The sequence below is a fragment of the Dreissena polymorpha genome, chromosome 5 (assembly GCF_020536995.1).
Source record: "Dreissena polymorpha isolate Duluth1 chromosome 5, UMN_Dpol_1.0, whole genome shotgun sequence".
NCBI classification, from domain to species: Eukaryota; Metazoa; Mollusca; class Bivalvia; order Myida; family Dreissenidae; genus Dreissena; species Dreissena polymorpha.
In genome coordinates this window covers 29,220,180-29,245,256 of record NC_068359.1, presented here as the reverse complement: position 1 = coordinate 29,245,256, position 25,077 = coordinate 29,220,180, and the positions used below count along the sequence as shown (strand labels likewise).

Below are 25,077 nucleotides of genomic sequence, written 5' to 3'. Positions count from 1 at the left end.
GCTGTTTGCCAAGGCCTTTTTCTGGACGCTAGGCATAAATGGGTTCATGCACCAAAACTTGAAGTCAGTCTGGTAAGTGGAAACAAACAACCTTTTATTGAAGGCCTCAGGGAATACACGATTACATATCTCGTTCGCACTTGAAGATATAAGACAATATGTCACTTGAAATAATGATTGTGAAATTATCAGCTTCTTATGATATATTCGGTGGTAAAATGTTTTGAATGTTATTTCATTGATAGTTTAACTTCTTTTTCATAGTTGTGTGATTTATGCTAGGCTAAATTTCTTCAGCAACAAACCAGATGCTTGAAATGTCCCATGGACCACTTGGTTTATTACCATATCGGCCATGCTATCAAATTTAGGCTTATTGACCAATGGTTTATTACCATATCGGCCATGCTATCAAATTTAGGCTTATTGATCAATAGTTTATTACCAGATCGGTTATGATATTTCATTAAGGCTTATTGACCAATGGTTTATTACCATATCGGCCATGCTATCAAATTTAGGCTTATAGACCGATAGTTTATTACCAGATCGGTTATGATATTTCATTTAGGCTTATTGACCAATGGCTTATTACCATATCGGCCATGCTATCAAATTTAGGCTTATTGATCAAAAGTTTATTACCAGATCGGTTATGATATTTCATTTAGGCTTATTGACCAATGGTTTATTACCAGATCGGTTATGATATTTCATTTAGGCCAAATGACCAACATGTTAACCAAGCTGGGCATCGACATCGCTAACCGGTTAAGATATGATCATTTAATTTGGAAGCGAATCTTTACACGTCGTTTTGACGATATCAATTTGAATTGGTGTACATGTTTCTACTTTTATGTGTGTCATTGTATTTGTGTTTGTATTTATCTTTTATTGGGAATAAATGTTTTCTTTTTCTTGTTCTGACAATATCATTCATTCCAAGTACGTACATCGAAAACATGAATGCACAAACAACAAACAACGAACACAAACATAATGTAATACTTGCGTTGTGGTCATTTCAACGTACATGCATGTTTCAAATTAAGGTTATCAATGAGGGCACGGTGAAAGTTCTCAATGTAGTTTATAATTTTTTTTGTTGTTGGGTTGGTATATGTTTGCATCCTTAAATTATTTATAAAATACCTTCAGTTAGCAGTTTTGTGTACGTTTTTGCTGATAAACCTTGTGATATCATTCCGTTGACACAGATATTTAATTAAGTTTTGGTTCATTTATGACCAATAAAAACATATTTATTTGAAATCATTGCTACATCAGCAATAAATACTGTTTACCAAATAGTAGCGTACAAACATGACAATTACTTGATACAGTTTAACAAATTATGCTTTACCAAGTGAATAACCCCGAAAGTGATACACAAATCACGTCTTCGAAGGTTGATTCAAAGTGCATATTGAATAAGTCATACCACTATTTATTTTAATCGTTTTTAATTACAATTTTAATAAAGAAGTTGTGTATAACATAAACAACATTTTCAGAAGTAAATTAAAACTGAAAAAAAATCGGGTTACATTAGCACGGCCGTTAATCACGCGCGCCACCTCTTTTTTTAGATGCATTAATAAATGAGCCAATTCAACTTCCGCCCGGATGTTTTGAAATTTTATGGATACTTTTACAGGGTGATTAGGTTTTATATGTATGTTCAATGTATTTCGTATTTTTTTTTAAACCGGGCAATATAGTGCGATTCAGTGAAAATTAATTCATCCAAAAATGTACAGAAACATACATTCTCAACCCATTTCAAAACATGAGACTCTATAAGTTGTGGCATAGTGGAGTTTTAAAAAGCATTTCGATTAAGTTTTCCTGTGTGACGAGAAAATTTCCAACCAATAAAATCGCTAACGGCATCAAACGATTGCGTTCAACATACATAAGATGCTGCATGCACAAAAATATAGGCTTCTTGCCGACGTAGTATATATTTTTCATTTTTCCAAAAGAGATGCAAATGAGATGGCGCTAATGATAGGAGGTGGCGCCAATGCAGGATGTATCAATTAACAGTCGTTTTCACAATGACATTATCACATGACGTTCATTTAATAGATAATGTTATTTGTAAGATTTAATTTATTTTTCAACGTACATTCGAAGGCCAAAAATCTTTACAGAACATAAACGCAATCTAGAATAAATAAGATGTTGTTTTTTAGCTCCACTGGCCAAAGGCCAGCGGGGCTTATGTCATGGTCCTGTGTCCGTAGTGTGTGCGTGCGTGCGTCCGTGCGTTCGTGCGTCCGTGCGTGCGTGCGTCCGTGCGTGCGTGCGTTAACTTTTTCTTTAAACATCTTCTTCTCCTAAACTACTGGTCCAATTCTGATGAAATTTCTCAGGAATGTTCCTGTAGTGAACCTTTTTCAAATGTGTTCAAATTATGCCCCTGGGGTCAAATTTGACCCCGCCCCTGGGGGTCAAAAAATTGAAAATTAACTTATATAAGGCCTATTGTGTGCAAACTTTATAAATCTTCTTGTCAAGAACCATTGGGCCTAGGGCTACTTAACTTGGTATGTAGTGACATCTTATAGTCCTCTACTAAGTTTGTTCAAATTATGCCCCTGGGGTCAAATTTTACCCTGCCCCGGGGGGTCAAAAAATTGAAAATTTGCTTATATAAGGCCTTTTTTGTGCAAACTTTAAAAATCTTCTTGTCCATAATCGTATGGCCTAGGGCTACCAAATTTGCTATGTAGTGACATCTTATAGTTTTCTACCAAGTTTGTTCAAACTATGCCCCAGGGGTCAAATTAGAACCTGCCTCGGGGGGTTAAAAGATTGAAAATTTGCTTTTATAACGCCTATTTTGTGCAAACTTTAAAAATCTTCTTGTCCATAACCATTGGGCTTAGGGCTACCAAATTTTCTATGTAGTGACATCTTATAGTCCTCTACCAAGTCTGTTCAAATTATGCCTCTGGGGTCAAATTTGACCCTGCCCGGTGGGGGCGGGGGGTAAAAAATAGAAATTTTGCTAATATAAGGCCTACTTTGTGCAAACTTTAAAAATCTTTTTAACCATAACCATTGGGCCTAGGGCTACCAAATTTGCTATGTAGTGACATCTTATAGTCTTCTACCAAGTTTGTTCAAATTATGCCATTGGGGTCACATTTGACCCTGCCCCGGGGGTCAAAAATTTGAACATTTGCTTATATAAGGCCTATTTTGTGAAAACTTTAAAAATCTTCTTGTCCATAACCATTGGGCCTAGGGCTACCAAATTTGGTATGTAGTGACATCTAATAGTCCTCTACCATGTTTGTTCGAATTATGCCCCTGGGATCAAATTTGACCCCGCCCTGGGGGGTCAAAAAATCGAAAATTTGCTAATATAAGTCCTATTTTGTGCAAACTTAAAAAATCTTCTTGTCCATAACCGTATGGCATAGGGCTACCAAATTTGGTATGTAATGACATCTTATAGTCCTCTACCAAGTTTGTTCAAATTAAGCCCCTGGGATCAAATTTGACCGTTCCCCAGGGGTCACAAAATTGAACATATGCTTATATTGGGCCCATTTTGTGCAAACTATAAAAATCTTCTTGTCCATAACCATTGGGCCTATTTCTATCAAATTTGGTAGGTAGTGACATCTAATAGTTCTCTACTTAGTTTTTTCAAATTATGCCCCTGGGAACAAATTTGACCTTGCCCCAGGGGTCACAAAAATGAACATATACTTAAAAGTAAGGCCTATTTTGTAGCAAACTTCAAAAATCTTCTTGTTCTTAATTATAGAGCCTAGGGCTACTAAATTTGGTATGTTGTGATATCTAATAGTTCTCTACCAAACTTTTTCAAATTATTCCCCAGGGCTCAAATTTGACCCTGTCCCGGGAGGTCACAAAACAGAACATATGACATTTACCAGGGGAGATTACTGCGGCCAACAACAACAACAACATCTTGTAAACATGAGATAAAACCCTGTCATTTAGTGCCATTTTAGATCAGATGATGACTGCTTACAGAGGAATTGAAGTAAGAACATGTGTTCTGAATGTTTTTCTAATAAACTGAAAAAAGTCGGGATTTATTTAAATATGTCGAAAGTGACCATATATCCGGATAAAAATTTTTCGGATGACATGTTTATTTAATGTCTTTTTTGTAGTGTTTAAACCAGTTTAATAATATCTTATTGATTTTAAAACACAACTTCCATGAACATAATTGTTTCCAGAAAAGTCAATATATGATACTGCATTGTAAACTCAAACTTTGTATCCAGGAGGTGTTGGAATTAATGAAGTGCAATGTTCTTAACTATCGTATATGCTCCTTTTTAATAACTAATGATTCATTGTTCCATTTGTGAATTGTGAATCATGAATTGTGGAGATATGATTGTCAATTGCTCAACTGATCCATATAAATTTCTGATCATTTTATAGTTTTCTTAATATAAGTTACCATGAATTGATCTTAGAAGTCAAATGTATTACTTAATTAAATACATTTATAAATATAAGGAATAATCTTTAGATAATCATAATATTCTCAGGCCTGTTGGTCTAAGGGATGTTTGGGTTGTTAATAATATTTATGCCCCTCTTCGAAGAAGAGGGTGTTTATTGTTTTGCACATGTCGGTCCGTCCGTCGTCCGTATGTCCGTCCACCAGATGGTTTCTGGATGATAACTCAAGAACGCTTAGGCCTAGGATCATGACACTTCAAAAGTACATTGATCATGACTCGCAGATGACCCCTGTTGATTTTGAGGTCCTTAGGTCAAAGGTCAAGGTCACGGTGACCCGAAATAGTAAAATGTTTTCCGGATGATAACTCAAGAACGCTTATGCCTATGATCATGAAACTTCATAGGTACATTGATCATGACTCGCAGATGACCCCTATTGATTTTCAGGTCACTAGGTCAAAGGTCAAGGTCACGGTGACCTGAAATAGTAAAATGGTTTCCGGATGATAACTCAAGAACGTTTTATGCCTAGGATCATGAAACTTCATAGGTGCATTGATCATGATTCGCAGATGACCCCTTTTGATTCTCAGGTGAAAGGTCAAGGTCACTGTGACCCGAAATAGTAAAATGTTTTCTGGATGATAACTCAAGAACGCTTATTCCTAGGATCATGAATCTTCATAGGTACATGGATCATGACTTGCAGATTACCCCTATTGATTTTCAGGTCACTAGGTCAAAGATCAGGGTGACTCAACTTAGAAAAATGGTTTCCGGATTATAATTCATGAACGCTTACGCCTAGGATCATGAAACTTCATAGGTACATTTATCATGACTCGCAGATGACCCCTATTGACTTTCAGGTCACTAGGTCAAAGGTCAAGGTCACGGTGACTTCACACAGTAAAATGGTTTCCGGATGATAGCTAAAGAAAGCTTACGCCTAGGATCATGAAACTTCATAGGTACATTAATCATGACTCACAGATGGACCCCTATTGATTTTCAGGTCACTAAGTCAAAGGTCAAGGTCACAGTGCCAAAAAACGTATTCACTCAATGGCTGCCACTACAACTGACAGCCCATATGGGGGGGGGGGGCATGCATGTTTTACAAACAGCCCTTGCTTGAGATGATTCTTTACAAAGAAAGATGCTACTATTGTATTTGTTATAAATGTGTGAAAGGCTCTAAGAAGGAACCAGATATTATTAACCCTTTACCAAACACCAACAGGATTTTACGGGTTTATAGCCGACGACTTTATAAATAATTATGATAAAATGAGAAATTGCTCAAGATGAGCAATTTCTCCTTTTATCACAATTATTTCTACCCTACCTGATTATTTCCTTAATATTCTATTACAATTTAATTGTCATCTGCAACCTTTTTCAAATTGGGAAAGTCCAAAATGTGTCGTTTGGTAAAGGGTTAAGGCATTTTGATTCCTACGGGTCTTGTGAATCTGTTTCAAATCAAATGCGTATATTTGATCTTCAGCATCTAAAAATATGTGAAATAGAAAGAACGACAATATCTTTTGGGGAGATAAATGTACCTACGTTATAAGCAATGGGACTGTGCTTCAAAGGAACAATTCCCGGGCTTTTTAGTCTGTTTAGTTAACACGGTAGTAACTTAATCCATATATAAAAATGCTCACCCTTCCAACTTTAAGCGCCCAGTGGGACGAGGGATAGACAGAGAAAGTCACATGCTTGAGTACATTTCAACCCATGCGCATTGCGCGTTTTTTTCGCATAAAAAACAGCGGAGCGATACAGGGCCATCATGGCCCTCTTGTTTAAATATATAAGTGATCAACTCAATTAAGATGTCAACAACATGAATAAAACATATTGAACGATATATACCAATTTTTGTAATGCTCAATAAAACCAAAAACAAGATGTTCAGCATTATTAAAATAATTAATCGACCGCAATATATGTATACAGTATGATAATTCACGACATAAATATAAGATAATACTTCTTCTTGAAACGATGATTTGTGTCCCTTAATCCAAAATGCTTAATTTTCTAAAAGGCCAAGATCAACGAATCTTAATTTGGCTCATATATGTTGTTTATCCAAATATCAACTCCAAAAAATTGAAGATAGCTCGGTCTTTTTCCATTAATTTTTTGGTATAATACGTGTTAAATGTTCATATCTTACAAAAGTTTAAATCCATCAAGACATCAAAACGCACGCGACTCAAATGTGCTGAAGTAGTCAATTAACCAAAAAAATAATGTAAGTCCTGTAAACATAATAGAAACCATAACATAAAATATTTAACTTTAAAAGAGCTATGCATGTGCATTAGCGCCACCTCCTCATCTGAGCGCCACCTCCTCATCTGAGCGCCACCTCCTCATCTGAGCGCCACTTCCTTGAGCGCCACTTCCTTGGCATTGGCTCCATCTCTTTTTAAAAATGCAAATTTATTTATTAACTCGGCTAAAAGCCGATGTTTTTGTGCACGCATTCACTTGTATAGGTTCAAAGCAATCGTTTTATGCAATGGGCGATTTAATTGGCTGGGACTTTGCTCGTCACACAGGCAAAATATATCGATTTGCTTTTAAGAATTCTACCATGCCACAACTTTTATAGTTTACACGTTTATAAATGGGTTGCGATTGTATGTTTCTTTACATCTTTGGATGAATTTATATTTGGTGAACCGAACTACATTGGCCGATTTTTTTTAATAATGCGAAATGTGTTGAAAAGCATATTTAGCATAATCACCCTGTACAATTATCCGTTAAATTTCAAAACATCCGGGCCTGAGCGCCAACTCGGAAAAAGCATTGGCTCATTTATTAATGCATTTCAAAAAGAGGTGGCGCGCGTGATTAACATCCATGATTAGGCACCTTGAAAAATATTGGACGAAATTATAGAATACAGTTATGTGCACCAAACCCGCTATCTAAATGTGCAAAATACCCATTCGAATTACGATGAAGACGACTGTTGATGCACCAATGTAATAAAATATTCATTTTTTAATCTTCATGTTTTGAAGAAAACAATATACAAAATTTAAAACTGAAAATCATTAAATCTTTTAAATGAAGGTATAGGAAAGACTGAACCGATACAGCGGGCTATAAAACATCTCGGTAAGTGCGTGCGGGCTATAAAACATCTCGGTAAGTGCGTGCGGGCTATAAAACATCTCGGTAAGTGCGTGTATACGTTCTCGTCGCTAGTGCCAGTATTTGATTAACCTTAACCATGATAAGCAGTTGAAGATTGGTGTATAGGTTAGATTCATCCAATGACAAGATATGTAAGTTGGTTAACACGTTAACAACTGAAAAATTTGTTATAGATAATCTCGTTTGAATGATTGACCCAAATATTGAAGATATGACAAAGAATCGTGTGAATTCATTTATTTTATCACGATGCAGTGAATGGCCAACACTCGCCATAATGCTATTCAGAAATTATTAATGTTCATATATTCGGAATATACATGCTCATTCGCCACTACATGTATACCCATATTAAACATGGTCCGTTTGCATAACTCAATTAAAAAGCTATTGTGCATATACCTAACGTGCCTATATCGAATACATCGCTGTTCAATGTAACCAGTTAACTTTATACAACGAATGATCCAGTTTCTTAAGTAATCTTATATTCTTACAGCGAGAACAACAGTTATCTGCATTTGACTTTACGCTTTTGTTAGTCCAGACATTTTAATACGTCACGATATTCTGATATAACATCATCCGTGTAATACTTTTTAAAAGTATAACTGTAACGTGTCCGAATTTAAGGACTGAAGTCTTCTAGTAATAAAATTATCGTCCGAAAATACGATTTATGATAAATGAAAAAAAGTATTAATTATCAGATTGTTATTATCATAAAAGTTACTCGTATACGCTCGTATATTCCGCGAGCACACCACACGCGCTCATCATTTCTTTTGTAGATAAATAAGCAACATTTTTAATACAAGACATCAACTGTGAAGTTGTTGGATAAAACTTGTTACAAAAACATGTTTTTTTAATTATTGTCTTTATACTAATATTCATAATAAACATATTGATAGAGCAAAATATGGCATAAAACTTAAAACTCACATCGTCTCAATATGAGCAAAATTGTCAACCTATTGCGAGTAGACCTCGATTGAACAAAATGACATTCAATGTCTAAATAAGCACGTACGTTTCTGTAACTCGAGAAAGAACCCTGACATGTGTTATACGCTCAAGTATATCCTAATATAGCCGCATTTTTCTCTATATATTGCGGACCCATACAGCGTCGTTTTGTCAGACGGGGCGCCCATATGACATCATTGGTTTCCCGGAAATATCTCGCGTATCAACGGCACTTCATTGGTAAAGCAATCATCACTCTCCGCGTTCAAAGGCTTAAAGACTAGCAATCGTATATAACTAGGTCATGCTTTGCCACGGCAAACTAACTAGATTTGACCCAAACACACATCATGAACGATAATATCAATACAATAACACTATTTAACTCATAGCGAAAATAATGAATTGGAGATTGTGCGTCCTTTGTAAAAGTCCTTTTTTGTTTTAGTAACGATCGAAGTACAATTGAATACAATCACTGTTGTTTCAATTTATTTACTAGTATTAGGACATTTTAATATAACATATTCTCCTCTAGTGAGTCTTTACGTGCGTACACATGTCAAGCATCATGTTTGTTCTGTAATGGAACCGGCAAAATAGCATTTTACTAAATATTAACGTTATATGTTTTTATAGTAGGTGTATATGTACCTGTTTTGTGATGGCTTGGTCAGACCGTGACATCATAGGTCTCAAAGAACACTCGTAATCTGAGTTCGGCAAAGCTGTCTAAGATGTGCTTTGACCAGATTTCTTGTTGCAATTATATGCACGACAACATGTTCACATGTTTGTAACAATAACCATATCTTTGTACGATTTTAATAATGGTTTGTTTTAATCAATATGATTAGTTCATTTACAGGAACAGAAATTTTTTCATTCAGCCTATAAGACGACACTGTCCAAGTAATATTAAGGGAAGGTGCACTTCACGTGTTGGGAATCATTTTTCTACGTAAGGACATTATCTGCGCGTCACGTCTGGTTCATTTTTTGGTTTTAGTCTTTTTAACGTTTAGAAACGATCGAGACACTTACAATAATGCATGACGAATTAAGAACACAGTATCTGCAACTATGTTTCGTGTTTTTAAACTTTACCTTAATCTCAAAATACACTCCGACATTATGTGTGTCTTGATGATATATAAATCATCTAAATCCAGTTCGCCTGTCCCCTGGGATCAAGAACCCAATTAATGTCTCTGTATCTCTAGTTTTATGTGATGATGATGCTGGCCGCCATATTTAGGCTTTGTATACGGTCAATGCCAGAGACGTTATAATGTGAGTCGTGTTCTGAGAAAACTGGGCATAATACATGTGCGTAAAGTGTCGTCCCAGATTAGCATGTACAGTCCGCACAGGCTAATCAGGGACGACACTTTCCCCCTAAATTGGATTTTTGCTAAGAAGAGACTTCAATTAATCGAAAAATGTCATAAAAGCGGAAAGTGTCGTCACTGATTAGCCTGTGCGGACTGCACAGGCTAATCTGTGACGACACTTTACGCACATGCATTATGCCAAGTTTTCTCAGAACGCGACTCATATACTATGCTATACGTTTTACATAAATATGATCCGGTATTATAAACACAACAGGAACAGATGCAGACTGTATATTTTACAAAAGCAACTTATCCTATTTTTTTAACATTCGAAAAAATACAATTCTACAGGTCCGTTTCAGTTTTTGTATAACAACAATTATGTCTAATTATTCACAGGCGATAACACTGATATCGTATTGTTCTTACATTAAAGCTTATATGTAGATCATGGTGAGCGCATCCACGTTCATGCATATAACACGTTTGAACTTCACTCAAAATCAGTTTTGGGAAAAGTCGCATTTTCGTCACTTAACGTATGCTGACCTTACGTGAGGCGATATTAAAACGAGTGAGTGAACGATATTAAATGATCATATGAGGATAACTAAGGGCACACGGTGTAATAGGACAGATGATATCGTCGGAGGGAATGACGATTTTAATAATAGTAGCTCGATTTCCGAACCGCGTTCTCTGGCTGAATGGATTGTATACTGCATTCAAACCTGACATGTAATTTTACGTTTTTCACCTTGCATGGACTTAATAAAGCACCTACCTATGCCGGCGCCGACGACGAGTCTACCAACGAGGAGCATCTCCTTGTTGGTGGAAGCCGCCATGATGACGGCGCCAATGGTGAAGATGACACTTGCAATCATGACCACCTTCTTCCGGCCGATGTAGTCCGTAAGGTAGCCGGCGATCAGGGCGAATATGGCCGCCGCGCCGACGGTGGCGCTCACTATCAGCTCCTTCCAGATCGTGGTGAGGCTCCAATTATCTCCGATCAGCAGCATTGAACCGGAAATAATGCCCGTATCGTATCCGAACAGCAGGCCGCCGATCGTGGCGAAACATGTCAAATAGTATACGTAAAAGTTGGATCCTTTATCGTCCTTGTCCGAGTTTACCGATGCTTCGTACTTGCTTCCTTTTTCAGCACCCATTTTAATAAGCGAAAACGACCCAGGTATGTAACAACTTTTGTAACTATATTTTCCAATCTACGTTAATCACGTACAAATGATTGCATTTGATAAAGACAGTTATAACTTGGTTGATTAAAATTATCGCCGATAAAACTGAAGGCGGTGATAGCGACTGTGACGGGCGGACAAACAAGCGCGTTTGCGAATCTGAGTACGAAATCAGAGAAATGCAAATGAGAGACGGCGTAGCGCGACAAGCAGCGATTAGTGTCCGGGTCACATCGGTATAGATTGTGCTTCAATTGAACTAAGTGTGCTACCATATACTTGCTTCCACAGCTTGAAAATATTGAGAAGCTCTATTTTTTTATTTCGGCCAATACAATTATTTTGGATCTTTTTTTTGTCTCAGAACAAACTTATTTATGTATTTAAACAAAATATAAATTCGATACTTTTAATAAATAAATATAACTGGCAAATTTAAAAGCTCTATTACGAATATGTCAAATAGATCGGTTATGATATTTCATTTAGGCTTATTGACCAATGGTTTATTACCATATCGGCCATGCTATCAAATTTTGGCTTATTGATCAATAGTTTATTACCAGATCGGTTATGATATTTCATTTAGGCTTATTGACCAATGGTTTATTACCATATCGGCGATGCTATCAAATTTAGGCTTATTGACCAATGGTTTATTACCATATCGGCCATGCTATCAAATTTAGGCTTATTGACCAATGGTTTATTACCATATCGGCCATGCTATCAAATTTAGGCTTATTGACCAATGGTTTATTACCATATCGGCCATGCTATCAAATTTAGGCTTATTGACCAATGGTTTATTACCATATCGGCCATGCTATCAAATTTAGGCTTATTGATCAATGGTTTATTACCATATCGGCCATGCTATCAAATTTAGGCTTATTGACCAATGGTTTATTGCCATATCGGCCATGCTATCAAATTAAGGATTATTGATCAATTGTTTATTACCAGATCGGTTATGATATTTCATTTAGGCTTATTGACCAATGGTTTATTACCATATCGGCCATGCTATCAAATTTAGGCTTATTGATCAATAGTTTATTAGCATAACTGCCATGCTATCAAATTAAGGCTTATTGATCAATAGTTTATTACCAGATTGGTTATGATATTTCATTTAGGCTTATTTACCAATGGTTTATTAGCATAACTGCCATGCTATCAAATTTAGGCTTATTGATCAATAGTTTATTACCAGATTGGTTATGATATTTCATTTAGGCTTATTTACCAATGGTTTATTAGCATATCGGCCATGCTATCAAATTTAGGCTTATTGACCAATGGTTTATTACCATATCGGCCATGCTATCAAATTTAGGCTTATTGATCAATTGTTTATTACCAGATCGGTTATGATATTTCATTTAGGCTTATTGACCAATGGTTTATTACCATATCGGCCATGCTATCAAATTTCGGCTTATTGATCAATAGTTTATTACCAGATCGGTTATGATATTTCATTTAGGCTTATTGACCAATGGTTTATTACCATATCGGCCATGCTATCAAATTTAGGCTTATTGATCAATAGTTTATTACCAGATTGGTTATGATATTTCATTTAGGCATATTGACCAATGGTTTATTAGCATATCGGCCATGCTATCAAATTTAGGCTTATTGACCGATAGTTTATTACCAGATCGGTTATGATATTTCATTTAGGCCAAATGACCAACATGTTAACCAAGCTGGGCATCGACATCGCTAACCGGTTAAGATATGATCATTTAATTTGGAAGCGAATCTTTACACGTCGTTTTGACGATATCAATTTGAATTGGTGTACATGTTTCTACTTTTATGTGTGTCATTGTATTTGTGTTTGTATTTATCTTTTATTGGGAATAAATGTTTTCTTTTTCTTGTTCTGACAATATCATTCATTCCAAGTACGTACATCGAAAACATGAATGCACAAACAACAAACAACGAACACAAACATAATGTAATACTTGCGTTGTGGTCATTTCAACGTACATGCACGTTTCAAATTAAGGTTATCAATGAGGGCACGGTGAAAGTTCTCAATGTAGTTTATCAATTTTTATGTTGTTGGGTTGGTATATGTTTGCATCCTTAAACTTCCGCAATAAAATACCTTCAGTCAGCAGTTTTGTGTACGTTTTTGCTGATAAACCTTGTGATATCATTCCGTTGACACAGATATTTAATTAAGTTTTGGTTCATTTCTGACCAATAAAAACAGATTTATTTGAAATCATTGCTACATCAGCAATTAATACTGTTTACCAAATAGTAGCATACAAACATGACAATTACTTGATACAGTTTAACAAATTATGTTTTACCAAGTGAATAACTCCGAACGTGTCTTGATCGTTTCTAAACGTTAAAAAGACTAAAACCAAAAAATGAACCAAAAGTGACGCGCAGATAATGTCCTCCGTAGAAAAATGATTCCCAACACGTAAACTGCAATAATGCATAACGAATTAAGAACACAGTATCTGCAACTATGTTTCGTGTTTTTAAACTTTACCTTAATCTCAAAAACACTCCGACATTATGTGTGTCTTGATGATATATAAATCATCTAAATCCAGTTCGCCTGTCCCCTGGGATCAAGTATCCGATTTAATGTCTCTGTATCTCTAGTTTTATGTGAGGATGATGCTGGCCGCCATATTTAGGCTTTGTATACGGTCAATGTCAGAGACGTTATAATATGAGTCGTGTTCTGAGAAAACTGGGCATAAAGCATGTGCGTAAAGTGTCGTCCCAGATTAGCATGTACAGTCCGCACAGGCTAATCAGGGACGACACTTTCCCCCTAAATTGGATTTTTGCTAAGAAGAGACTTCAATTAATCGAAAAATGTCATAAAAGCGGAAAGTGTCGTCCCTGATAAGCCTGTGCGGACTGCACAGGCTAATCTGTGACGACACTTTACGCACATGCATTATGCCAAGTTTTCTCAGAACGCGACTCATATACTATGCTGTACGTTTTACATAAATATGATCCGGTATTATAAACACAACAGGAACAGATGCCGACTGTATATTTTACAAAAGAAACTTATCCTATTTTTTTAACATTCGAAAAAATACAATTCTACAGGTCCGTTTCAGTTTTTGTATAACAACAATTATGTCTAATTATTCACAGGCGATAACACTGATATCGTATTGTTCTTACATTAAAGCTTATATGTAGATCATGGTGAGCGCATCCACGTTCATGCATATAACACGTTTGAACTTCACTCAAAATCAGTTTTGGGAAAAGTCGCATTTTCGTCACTTAACGTATGCTGACCTTACGTGAGGCGATATTAAAACGAGTGAGTGAACGATATTAAATGATTCCATGAGGATAACTAAGGGCACACGGTGTAGTAGGACAGATGATATCGTCGGAGGGAATGACGATTTTAATAATAGTAGCTCGATTTCCGAACCGCGTTCTCTGGCTGAATGGATTGTATACTGCATTCAAACCCGACATGTAATTTTACGTTTTTCACCTTGAATGGACTTAATAAAGCACCTACCTATGCCGGCGCCGACGACGAGTCTACCAACGAGGAGCATCTCCTTGTTGGTGGAAGCCCCCATGATGACGGCGCCAATGGTGAAGATGACACTTGCAATCATGACCACCTTCTTCCGGCCGATGTAGTCCGTCAGGTAGCCGGCGATCAGGGCGAATATGGCCGCCGCGCCGACGGTGGCGCTCACTATCAGCTCCTTCCAGATCGTGGTGAGGCTCCAATTATCTCCGATCAGCAGCATTGAACCGGAAATAATGCCCGTATCGTATCCGAACAGCAGGCCGCCGATCGTGGCGAAACATGTCAAATAGTATACGTAAAAGTTGGATCCTTTATCGTCCTTGTCCGAGTTTACCGATGCTTCGTACTTGCTTCCGTTTTCAGCACCCATTTTAATAAGCGAAAACGACCCAGGTATGTAACAACTTTTGTAACTATATTTTCCAATCTACGTTAATCACGTACAAATGATTGCATTTGATAAAGACAGTTATAACTTGGTTGATTAAAATTATCGCCGCTAAAACTGAAGGCGGTGATGGGCGACTGTGACGGGCGGACAAACAAGCGCGTTTGCGAATCTGAGTACGAAATCAGAGAAATGCAAATGAGAGACGGCGTAGCGCGACAAGCAGCGATTAGTGTCCGGGTCACATCGGTATAGATTGTGCTTCTATGGCGACTGAACTAAGTGTGCTACCATATAGTTGCTTGCATAGCTTGAAAATATTGAGAAGCTCTATTTTTTTATTTCGGCAAATATAATTATTTTGGATCTTTTTTTTGTCTCAGAACAAACTTATTTATGTATTTAAAAAAAATATAAATTCGATACTTTTAATAAATAAATATAACTGGCAAATTTAAAAGCTCTATTACGAATATGTCAAATAGACGTAGCAGGTTGTCCGTGTTCTTTGTATATTTAATTTGTATTTACATGTTTTTCGTATTTAAAGTTAATAAAATCATAGCTTTATCCAATCTGCTATGTATTTGCATCTTCATAACATTTTGTTTAAAGAAAACCTTGTATTTGTGTAGTGTGACTAACATTCACGATTTCTTATGTTAAGTGGTCGTTGGTCGGTATGCTAGTTGAGGCTGCCACGGGCTACGCTTGTGGGTGCCCTGTTATATCACATGTACGTTCGCTGTAAGCCAATGGATTACCAGGCGACTGTGGAGGCCGCATTGCTCCGTCGTCTAGAGGGTACCGATATACTCGACATATATATGATTGTCTAAATTGCTCGGTGAAACAAGTTATACAGTCATGTCGAGAAGATCGTCTATTGATTTTAACAGTTTTAATCATCTTTTAAAAGTGCGTAATCGTAGGTAAATAGCTCTGATATCTTACTTGGTTGTTCAAATATAGTACAAACGGCAGAGTAAATTGGTGAAGTATTAGTAGTAAAAGAACTAATTGTAGAAGTAATGTTCAATGGTTCCCGATATGTAAAGTCTTAGTTAGAACAATGTCAACAACAGTTGATCTTCAAATTAAATAGTTTTAATACTTGGCATATTCCTACATATGACATAGGAAAATTAAATGTTAACTGGTATCATTTGGGATCAAGAAATGGCAGATGAAAACAAATTTCAAATAAACAAAGCCTCTGTAGTATTTATGAGTTGGTTTTCCCCTTAATTGTTTTCGAATATTTTACTGAATACTGAATACAGTTGTCCATGTACAGAGTCCTTTGACTTTAAATGTTTTTTATTTTATTGAACCCATTTATGCTTAGTGGACTCTCCCATCCTTCTAAATTGGATCAATTTATTTCCAAAATAAGGGATGTCTAGTATATTTATTTCTATATTTAGAATATTTCTTACAGAAATTCCTTTAAGCAAACAGCGCAGATCCTGATGAGACGCCGTATCATGCGGCGTCTCATCTGGGTCTCCGCTGTTTGCCACTAGACGCTAGGCATAAATGGGTTAAACATTAAGTGAACCGTTTACTGTTACTTATTCTTCATTCATGAGAATAAGATCAGCCATTTGTTTTGTTATAGTTGCCTGAACAGCATGCTGTGCTTGTTTCAATGTATTGTTTTGGCTGTTGACGCAAACATATCCATCCGCGAAACAACTGAAAGCAAAAAAATATGAAGTTATTTAATACAAATCATAGTTATTTTCAGAAACCACTAATCCAGCAAGTGCACAATGTCAAACAAAAGCGTGCTGTTTCCTAAAAGTTCAAGCTAATCCTAAGATAATACATTTTTAAGTCAGCATCGACAACAACAGCGGCATGTCAGTGTGACACATGATGAGACTCGGACAATTAATCCATTTATGCCTAGCGTCTGGCGTCTTGGCAAACAACGAAGACCCAGATGAGACGCCTCATGATGCGGCGTCTCATCAGGGTCTGCGCTGTTTGCTTAAATGAATTTCTGTAAGAAATATTCTATATATAGAAATGAATATACTAGACAGCCCTGATTTTTGAAATAAATTGATCCAATTTAGAAGGAGAGTCCACTAGGCATAAATGGGTTAAACTACCAACTTGTGATCAGTTCTGCAGTGCTGTATAGGCTGTTGAACGGCAGAAAATAATAACAGCCTCACACTTTGGCAAAATTATTATAAGGAAATAATCCATAAACGAGAAATGTATAGACAAGCTTTAAAGGCGAAAACTATTTCTACCGCATCTACCAGATGAACGAATTGCAAGAAATATCTACCGCAAAAAGACCAATAACCACATTAATAACTGTTAAACTGAGGCCATATTTTTATCAATATATTACAATTGAACACATATAAAAATTGTATGATCTCACTTTAACCCTGTTCCTGTCATATGTCTCACCAATGTGCCGTCATTATTTTCTTTATTAATGACAATACAGACTGGAATACAATTATATATAGTATTACGTGTGATTTTGCGTCCGAAACATTGTGTTTCATATCGTTTACCTTGTGTTTTTTTGTTTAATATCCCTGTTGTTTTTATATGATTATTATGCTCCACAAAAATTTATTTTGGGGGAAGCTTATAGTCGCCGCTTCGTCTGTCCGTGCGTGTGTGCGTCCGTCCGTCCGTGCACAATTTTGTCCGGGCTATTTCTCAGCAACTAATGACCGGAATTCAATGAAACTTTATGGGAAGCTTCACTACCAAGAGGAGATGTGCATATTATCAGCGGGTTCTGTTCGGATGATTTTTCACAGAGTTATGGCCCTTTGAAATTTTCAATAAAAAAATTATTGTCCCCCCCCCCCCAACTATTGTGCCCTCAAGACGTTTCCTTTTATCTGAATATATAGTGCAATATTGTGACAAAAAACCTTTGGGGAGCATCACCCGTCTCCGACGGTTTCTTGTTGTTGTAAATAGTTAGCAATTTTAACTACCTTGGTATTGTTATGTCAAGAGGGGGCTCATTTATACCTTCCACTAATACACTTTATGGTAAAGTTACAAGGGCTATGAATTCACTTTTTGTATTACACGAGATATGGAAGTGCCAATAAATGTTATGTTTAAGATGTTTGATTCATATGTATTATCAATCCTTAATTATAATTGCGAAGTATGGGGATTTATTGCGGCACCTAATATTGAACGTATTCATAGAAAGTTCTGTAAAAGACTGTTAAATTAAAACTGTCAACAAATTCAATGTCACTCTATGCCGAACTTGGTCGATTTTTTTTTATAAATTGGTAGATACATACGAATTGTTAAATATTTTTTTAAACTTCATCAAAAGAAACAAGGAAATTGTATTCTTACAGCGGTCATTAATATGCAAAGATAAGACATTGAAACACAAAATAACACTGTTAGTTGGTCCTTTAAAGTTCGCAAAATTTTAAACCAAACAGGATTTACAGATGTATGGTTGTTTCATGAGTCAGTTATAATTGAAAGTTTTATTCCTTTGTTGAAGACTAGACTCAGAGATCAGTATATATCTGAGTGGAGAGTTAATGTTAATTCATCCACTTCATTACTTTTTTATAAGGAACTTAAACCTGTATTTGAAAGATCTGTGTATTTAGATGTCATTGACAATAAAAACATACTCTGTTGATTGAAACTGGTAGACATTATAACATTATCAGAAATGAACGAATTTGTACTTTATGTAATCTTAACGATTTAGAAGACGAATATCACTTTTTACTTAGATGTCCATTTTATTTAGAAGAAATATCCAAATACATATCAAAATACTATTCAATAAGACCAAGTATGCATACATTTGTGAAACTCTTAAATAGTAATAATAAAGGTACCCTTCGGAATTTAGCAATTTACTGTATAACATGCTTTAAGAAAAGAAATAATTTTATTTTTGTTTAACTCGACGTTTATGATGATTATTTATTTACCGTTTTATATTAAATGAATATACGGTGTTTTTATCTGATGACGCCGATTTTTGTTGACATTTTCAGTGTATTATGTAATGATTATGAAATGTGATTTTTTTGCTGTTTCATCTGTTCTTTGTTTATATATAGTTGAGTATAAATACTCAATTCAGTGTGTACATAAACACACATCACTCTCACGAGTACTTTATTATTATCTTTATTTACGGTATTTTTTCACGCATGTATGAATGTTTTATGTTGATCACGATGAGCTGTTATATGCTTAAGTGAATAAAATATGTGTTCTGTTCTGTTCTGTAATATTTATTATTCTGATTTAAATTGATTATGAAAATGGTTTATCCCACACGAGTTATTGTATGTTGATTATCTGTGATTATTGTTGATCTCACCCAATCCGTTGGAATATACATTTGTTATCTGCGATTGTTGTTAATCTAATTCAAATCAATATGCTTAAAATATTTTTTCGGTATTATTTATCTTTGTCTCATTGGAATTACATTTAAATCTGTAATGCCTTTTCACGTTGCACATAGGCCAGTTTTATTTTAATGCGTATAAGCCAATCGTTTCTTTAAGAAGTCAGTCGATCTGATCACAGGTGGTTAGCGTGTGGCTATGATATTAATTAGTGAAAACATCATTTTGAATGATAAATAATCATATTATAACGAAAAATTAACTTTTCTGAAAAAAAATATTTCACTATCAAATATATATATAACAAGGTATGCAACTCAAAATCACCCCGAAACGGGGTGCATCGCTTTGAACAGCCATATCTTCATCAATTGTGCAGCGATTTTCACGATCTCGGTCTTATTCAACGCAGAAACGAATTTTCTTTCTGGAAATGTATATGTCTTGCAATTATTTTTACAAATGCTGGGTCAACTTTTAAGAAATAACACGATACACATTCATGATAACCCTCTCCTTATTGGTCCACATTATTTATCTTTATGCAACTTAAAGAAATAAGCTTTTGTTGAAAAAAAAATACAAGATACAAGATAAAAGGCAATATTTTAGAAACTGCAATTTTAAAACTTGAAACAAATACCAGCATGCATTATAAAGTTAGATCCAATATGTCTGTTGTTGTTTCAAAACCCCCAAAGAGCTTGAATATACCGGTAGGCCTCGTTAAAGGAAGCATCACACTATGGCGCACCAAATGGGTCGAAACTTTAACTTCTGCTGCAGCAGGAAAAAATGCTGCTCGAGCAGCATTTAAATGCTGCTCGAGCAGCAAATTCTAGATGCTGCTCGGGCAGCAATTTGCTGCTCGAGCAGCATTTTTTTCTGCTACAGCAGAAAAATCCTGCTCGACCAGCATTAATATTTAGATTATGGCATCAGCCAATCAGAATCATATTACACATAGGCATAAATCATGTAACGTTGGAGCAATTTATCAACCAAATTTGCATGTTCCTACATGACTTATAGATTTTAAAGCTTAATTATTATTTTATGTACAGCTACGAAAAAAGGCCAAGAATTTAATATTAATTGATTAAAACACATATTATGAGTTTGTTGCAGTTTGTCAAAAGTTATTGTCAGGTCTATTTCGTTTCCGTAGAGGTATCTTATGTCGTCCGTTTGTAAGCTCAAATTTGATTGGCTGACGGGTTCAAGGGCTTATTCTAAAAATAAATGCTGGTCGAGCAGGATTTTTCTGCAAATGCAGCTCGGGCAGGAATATTGCTGGTCGAGCAACATCTAGATACTGCTCGAGCAGTAATTTGCTGCTCGAGCGGCATTTTTTTCTGCTGCAGCAGAAGTTAAAGTTTCGACCCCTTTGGTGCGCCATATCACACAGCGTCATTAAAGGCATAATTATACGGCCCCAATAGGTTGTCGGCTCTTTCGGCCCCAAGCTCTTGGTCGATTAAGGGCCGAATAAGCTTGGGCCGAATAAGCCTGAAATTTAGGACTGGGCTGAAAAAGCCTGGGGCCGAAAGAGCCTGCTACCCCTCCCCCAATATAGGTAGCTTCTCAGTGCATTAACATAGATAGCGCAACAATGAATCAGATTGTGAAGCATTACAAGAAAAACAATATATGTAACTTCACAGTACAACAAAATAGGAAACATAGCACAGGTTTCAGATTGATGACAAGGTTAACAACTGGATATACAAATAGCCTAAAACAAATTGAAATATATGGACACACTGACCTATGAAACACTAAAATAATTTCTTTTGCCTTTTGTAAGATATGAGGGGGATTCAAACGTAGGGCCATAAACTGTAATTGTTTGTATATAGCTGACGTAACAAATCAAAATCGATTTTGAATCCGAAATGTAAAATAATATTTGGTTTACGCAATATCAAAACTAACACATGTCTTTAAAAGAATTACAAACTGGCGTATGATAGTATGCTTTCCTTTCACGGGGTCAGTGTCAATTCCTATTTTTGATGTTAGAAGCACTTTGCTGTGATTTCGTCTTGCCCTCTCCCATCGGACACCCACCGTTCCTTTATGGAGAGCGTTTCTGCTCATTGTCCAATTTTCGTTTAGGTTCCGTTCGTTTTGGCATGTAAAAATCGTGGTCCATGAAACAGGATATGCGTTATCGAAAACTATTTATTTGCAATATTTACCATCGCACTAACTAAAAGCGAGTTTTTCAGCTCGACATCAACCGAAGCAAGGACACTGAATTAAATCACATTTTATGTCGAATCATGAATTATTAATAGTCAGGAGAATCTGTATACCTGTATCCATCTGTGAAACTGCACATTTTGTCGTTCTCTTCTTTATCAAAAATATCATTCATTGAATTTGGCGCGTTGTCACTTTGTATTTGAGAGGTCATATTAATAAACCAGTCAAAATCGCGATAATAATTGTCTCTCAAGAATTCTCGGTGCAAGTGTCTTTTTGCTTTATTAAAAAGGTGATCGAAAGGATTGCTGACGACTTCATTGGCGTTAATTTTCGTTTAATGTTCATGTTCGCAAAGATGCGGTTGTTGGCGGTAGGAATTCCGAAGTTTGATGCAATCCAGTCGTTCGTTTGATCCGCCCGAGGTTAGACTTTTTTGTTATTTCTTAAAAGGAAAAGGATATCGTAGGAATGAGTACAACGTTCAAAATCGAAACATAATTGCATTCAATATTCAATTAACCGGCGTATACCACTATCTCAACTAACCTGCGTTTGTCATAATCCAGCATCAGCAAACTGTCTTTGCTCAACCAACCAGCGTTAGAACTGATCAAATAAAATATTGAAACGACAACTTTTATCTCATATACAATAAATAAACAAAAAATATGCATCGTATGCTCTCATTTTTCTAGCAATATGATTTATTCGTGAATCAAAGGTAAAAACAAATCAAATTCTTCGAAACAATTGCAATGCGTCTTAATATGCGAAAGGTATGAAGCATGTCATAAGCTTTGTATTGTCAAGAATTTTTTCGGCGTACCTGTATTTAGCCAGTTTTTCACCTTACCTGACCTTTGTAAGTGTCCAATAAAATTCAAATAAAATTTCCCGCGGCTAGGTAAGAATGAATACACTTCATTTATTCCATTGGCTTATTTGAGTATACCACCAGAACATTGGAAACATATCCGCGTCTTTGTAACACTGTTTTACTGCATGAAACAATTGTATCTCTAATGAAAAGGCTTAATAGTTTTACACTCAATTCTCGACATCAATACAGTTTGTGCGTGCACCTTTTATTTTCAGAGGATTGCCGGGCCTGAGGGCAAAAGCGTTTATACTTAAAGGCTATGTTCTCATATTTAGTACTTACTTCCATATTCCTATCAACATGTTAACATGTAAAAGTATAAAGAGCAGTGGAAGCGAGGCCTCACTTTAATGGCATTGCATTTCAACCCGCGAGGTATCGGGTAAATTCGCGGCCAGTGTGTGTGTGCTGTTGTAGTTTATTTACAGGTCTTTTCCGCGTCTTCACGACTACATTAGGTATCGACCTGCCCCTGTGATGTTTCAGGGGAGACAATCTCCAGATAAATTCTTGTCTGGACGCAGCTCCGCCGAGGGAGTGCAGCAAGCAGCTCTGCCTTTATGGTCACTCTCGTATCCGGCCGTCGTCTTCAACCCCGAGACGGTTTCCCCAGTGCGTTGAACGCACTGAGTACCGCCGCCCCGGGTCCACTCTCTAGGGCCACACCCTCGATGTTCTGATGCCAACACCAGGTCCACCCCGTACGTCCTCCACACTGGTAAGCTCCCTGTCCCGCTCTCTCCAGTCCCTCTCTTGGAAAGTATAGTGTGAAAGCCACACTACCTCCTAGACCCTTGCATACAGAGTGGCTCGGGCCCCCGGTCTTCAAGATCCTGGAGATAGCGAACCCCCGTCGATTTACCAGTCCCTCTCTTGGAAAGTATAGTGTGAAAGCCACACTACCTCCTTGACCCTTGCATACAGAGTGGCTCGGGCCCCCGGTCTTCAAGGTCCTGTATCAGCGGTTGACGAGACCGCTGTATCTTCGGGGAGACAGCGAACATAGCAGTGTAGAACACGTCCGGCTCGAGGGTGGCGGACTCAGCTGGATTAGCAGAGCCGCCCGCAGAAGTTCCCTCTGTAAGGAAATATGTACAGGTGAGAAGATCTTCTGCGGGTGACTCTCGCCTCGGTCGCGACGCGCACGCTCCAGCTGTCCGACCGAGATTCGCGGCCAGTGTGTGAATGTCAGAGTTTATATACAGGTCATCACCGGAGTTCTCGGCCAGTAAAATAATCGTTATATAATAAAGACTCTATCCGTGAACTAGGTGACCTGGATTTTTCTTTAGACCAGAAAAATGTTAAATGAAGATATTCAGCAATATAATTATGTTATGTCAATAATAGATTCTTAATGTGTTTTCAACAATACAATGATAAATATTATTTTTGATTAATTTAACAATAATTATTCCACCATATTGACTAAAGTATTAAGCATGAGCGCGATGATTCTCGATACTGTTAATAATCGAATCAAATAGCAATGCCCGACAAACCACTAAAACAGGTTTGTTCGAAGAACACGCCTATAAATACGGATACTTCGAGTGTGGCCGGTTGACTCATATGTTTTAATTTCACTTCCATTCTTCTTTTTGGTTTTCTGTTTTGTATCTAAAGGTTTATGACCAGCAATATGTAATAATGTAAAATAAGCCGCGAAAACTCCGCGTAACATCCCGTACTGCGTGTGATGCAGCTAAGAACTGCACAGACAAAGACATTCGCTATCTTTGATCTCATTCATTGAACTATCAACGCCGTATATCTTTTTTTAAAGTTATTTCTTGTTACATTTTGTCTATAAAAAAAGAAGAAAATTACCTGACGGAGCACATGCGCATAGTAACAAAGCTATAGGCAACCAATCAGAAGGGCCGATGTTATGAGAACAAGTGTACATGATGTACATATTACTACTGGGAGCTAAGTCTAGCAAGTATTTTGTCAAAACAATGCCGATTTTAATGCAGTTTTCGTTGTTATGTCCAAAAATACACATTAAACTATAGATTGAAAAATAAAAGATGGGTGTTTTTGTTTTCGTTAACTTCCCAAATTCGTATACATGTATTCATTTAAAGGGCCGACACTACGGATAGACATGCTACACCGGAGTGGGACAGATTATGAAAATGTTATATCATATCAACCGCAATTATTTGGTTATTATTTGAATGCAAACATTATTTGGTGAATGAAATGGCCAGCGTTATCTGTATCATAGTATTAGATTGTTTTCAATATGTATGCATCCGTATTACTTTCATTTTACAAGGTGACATCACTTTCATCAGTGCTCTCCCTTATTTTAATATCATCTTCATCAGGGGATGCAACCGCCATTTAGTATATGATTGGATCTACACGATACATTAGCTAGATTGTATTTGTATTTTATCTCTTGTATTATACATCATCATGGTAAAAAACATTTAGTGGGTTGTTCCATAATTTATTCATGTTTTG

At 36.5% G+C, this 25,077-nt stretch overlaps 2 protein-coding genes across 8 annotated transcripts in view; one reads left to right on the top strand and one right to left on the bottom strand.

The window, feature by feature from the left end:
• The window catches only part of LOC127880662 (proton myo-inositol cotransporter-like), a 35,652-nt gene extending 20,356 nt beyond the window's left edge, over positions 1-15,296 (bottom strand). Inside the window, exons 1-2 of one of the 3 annotated variants that reach the window (XM_052427991.1) lie at positions 15,123-15,296; positions 10,747-11,160 (exon numbers count right to left, since the gene is read on the bottom strand). In XM_052427991.1, coding sequence (XP_052283951.1) covers positions 10,747-11,137 — 391 coding nt within the window. In that variant the 5' untranslated portion in view covers positions 11,138-11,160; positions 15,123-15,296. Of the gene's footprint in view, positions 1-10,746; positions 11,181-14,708 lie in introns of all 3 variants that reach the window. The other 2 variants (XM_052427992.1, XM_052427990.1) reach the window with 2 other exon arrangements.
• LOC127880661 (pseudouridylate synthase 7 homolog) overlaps positions 3,992-25,077 on the top strand; it is a 77,932-nt gene continuing 56,846 nt past the window's right edge. The window contains exon 1 of one of the 5 annotated variants that reach the window (XM_052427987.1): positions 3,992-4,030. In XM_052427987.1, coding sequence (XP_052283947.1) covers positions 4,004-4,030 — 27 coding nt within the window. In that variant the 5' untranslated portion in view covers positions 3,992-4,003. Of the gene's footprint in view, positions 4,031-24,694; positions 24,774-24,936; positions 25,033-25,077 lie in introns of those variants that run through there. The other 4 variants (XM_052427985.1, XM_052427986.1, XM_052427988.1 and 1 more) reach the window with 4 other exon arrangements.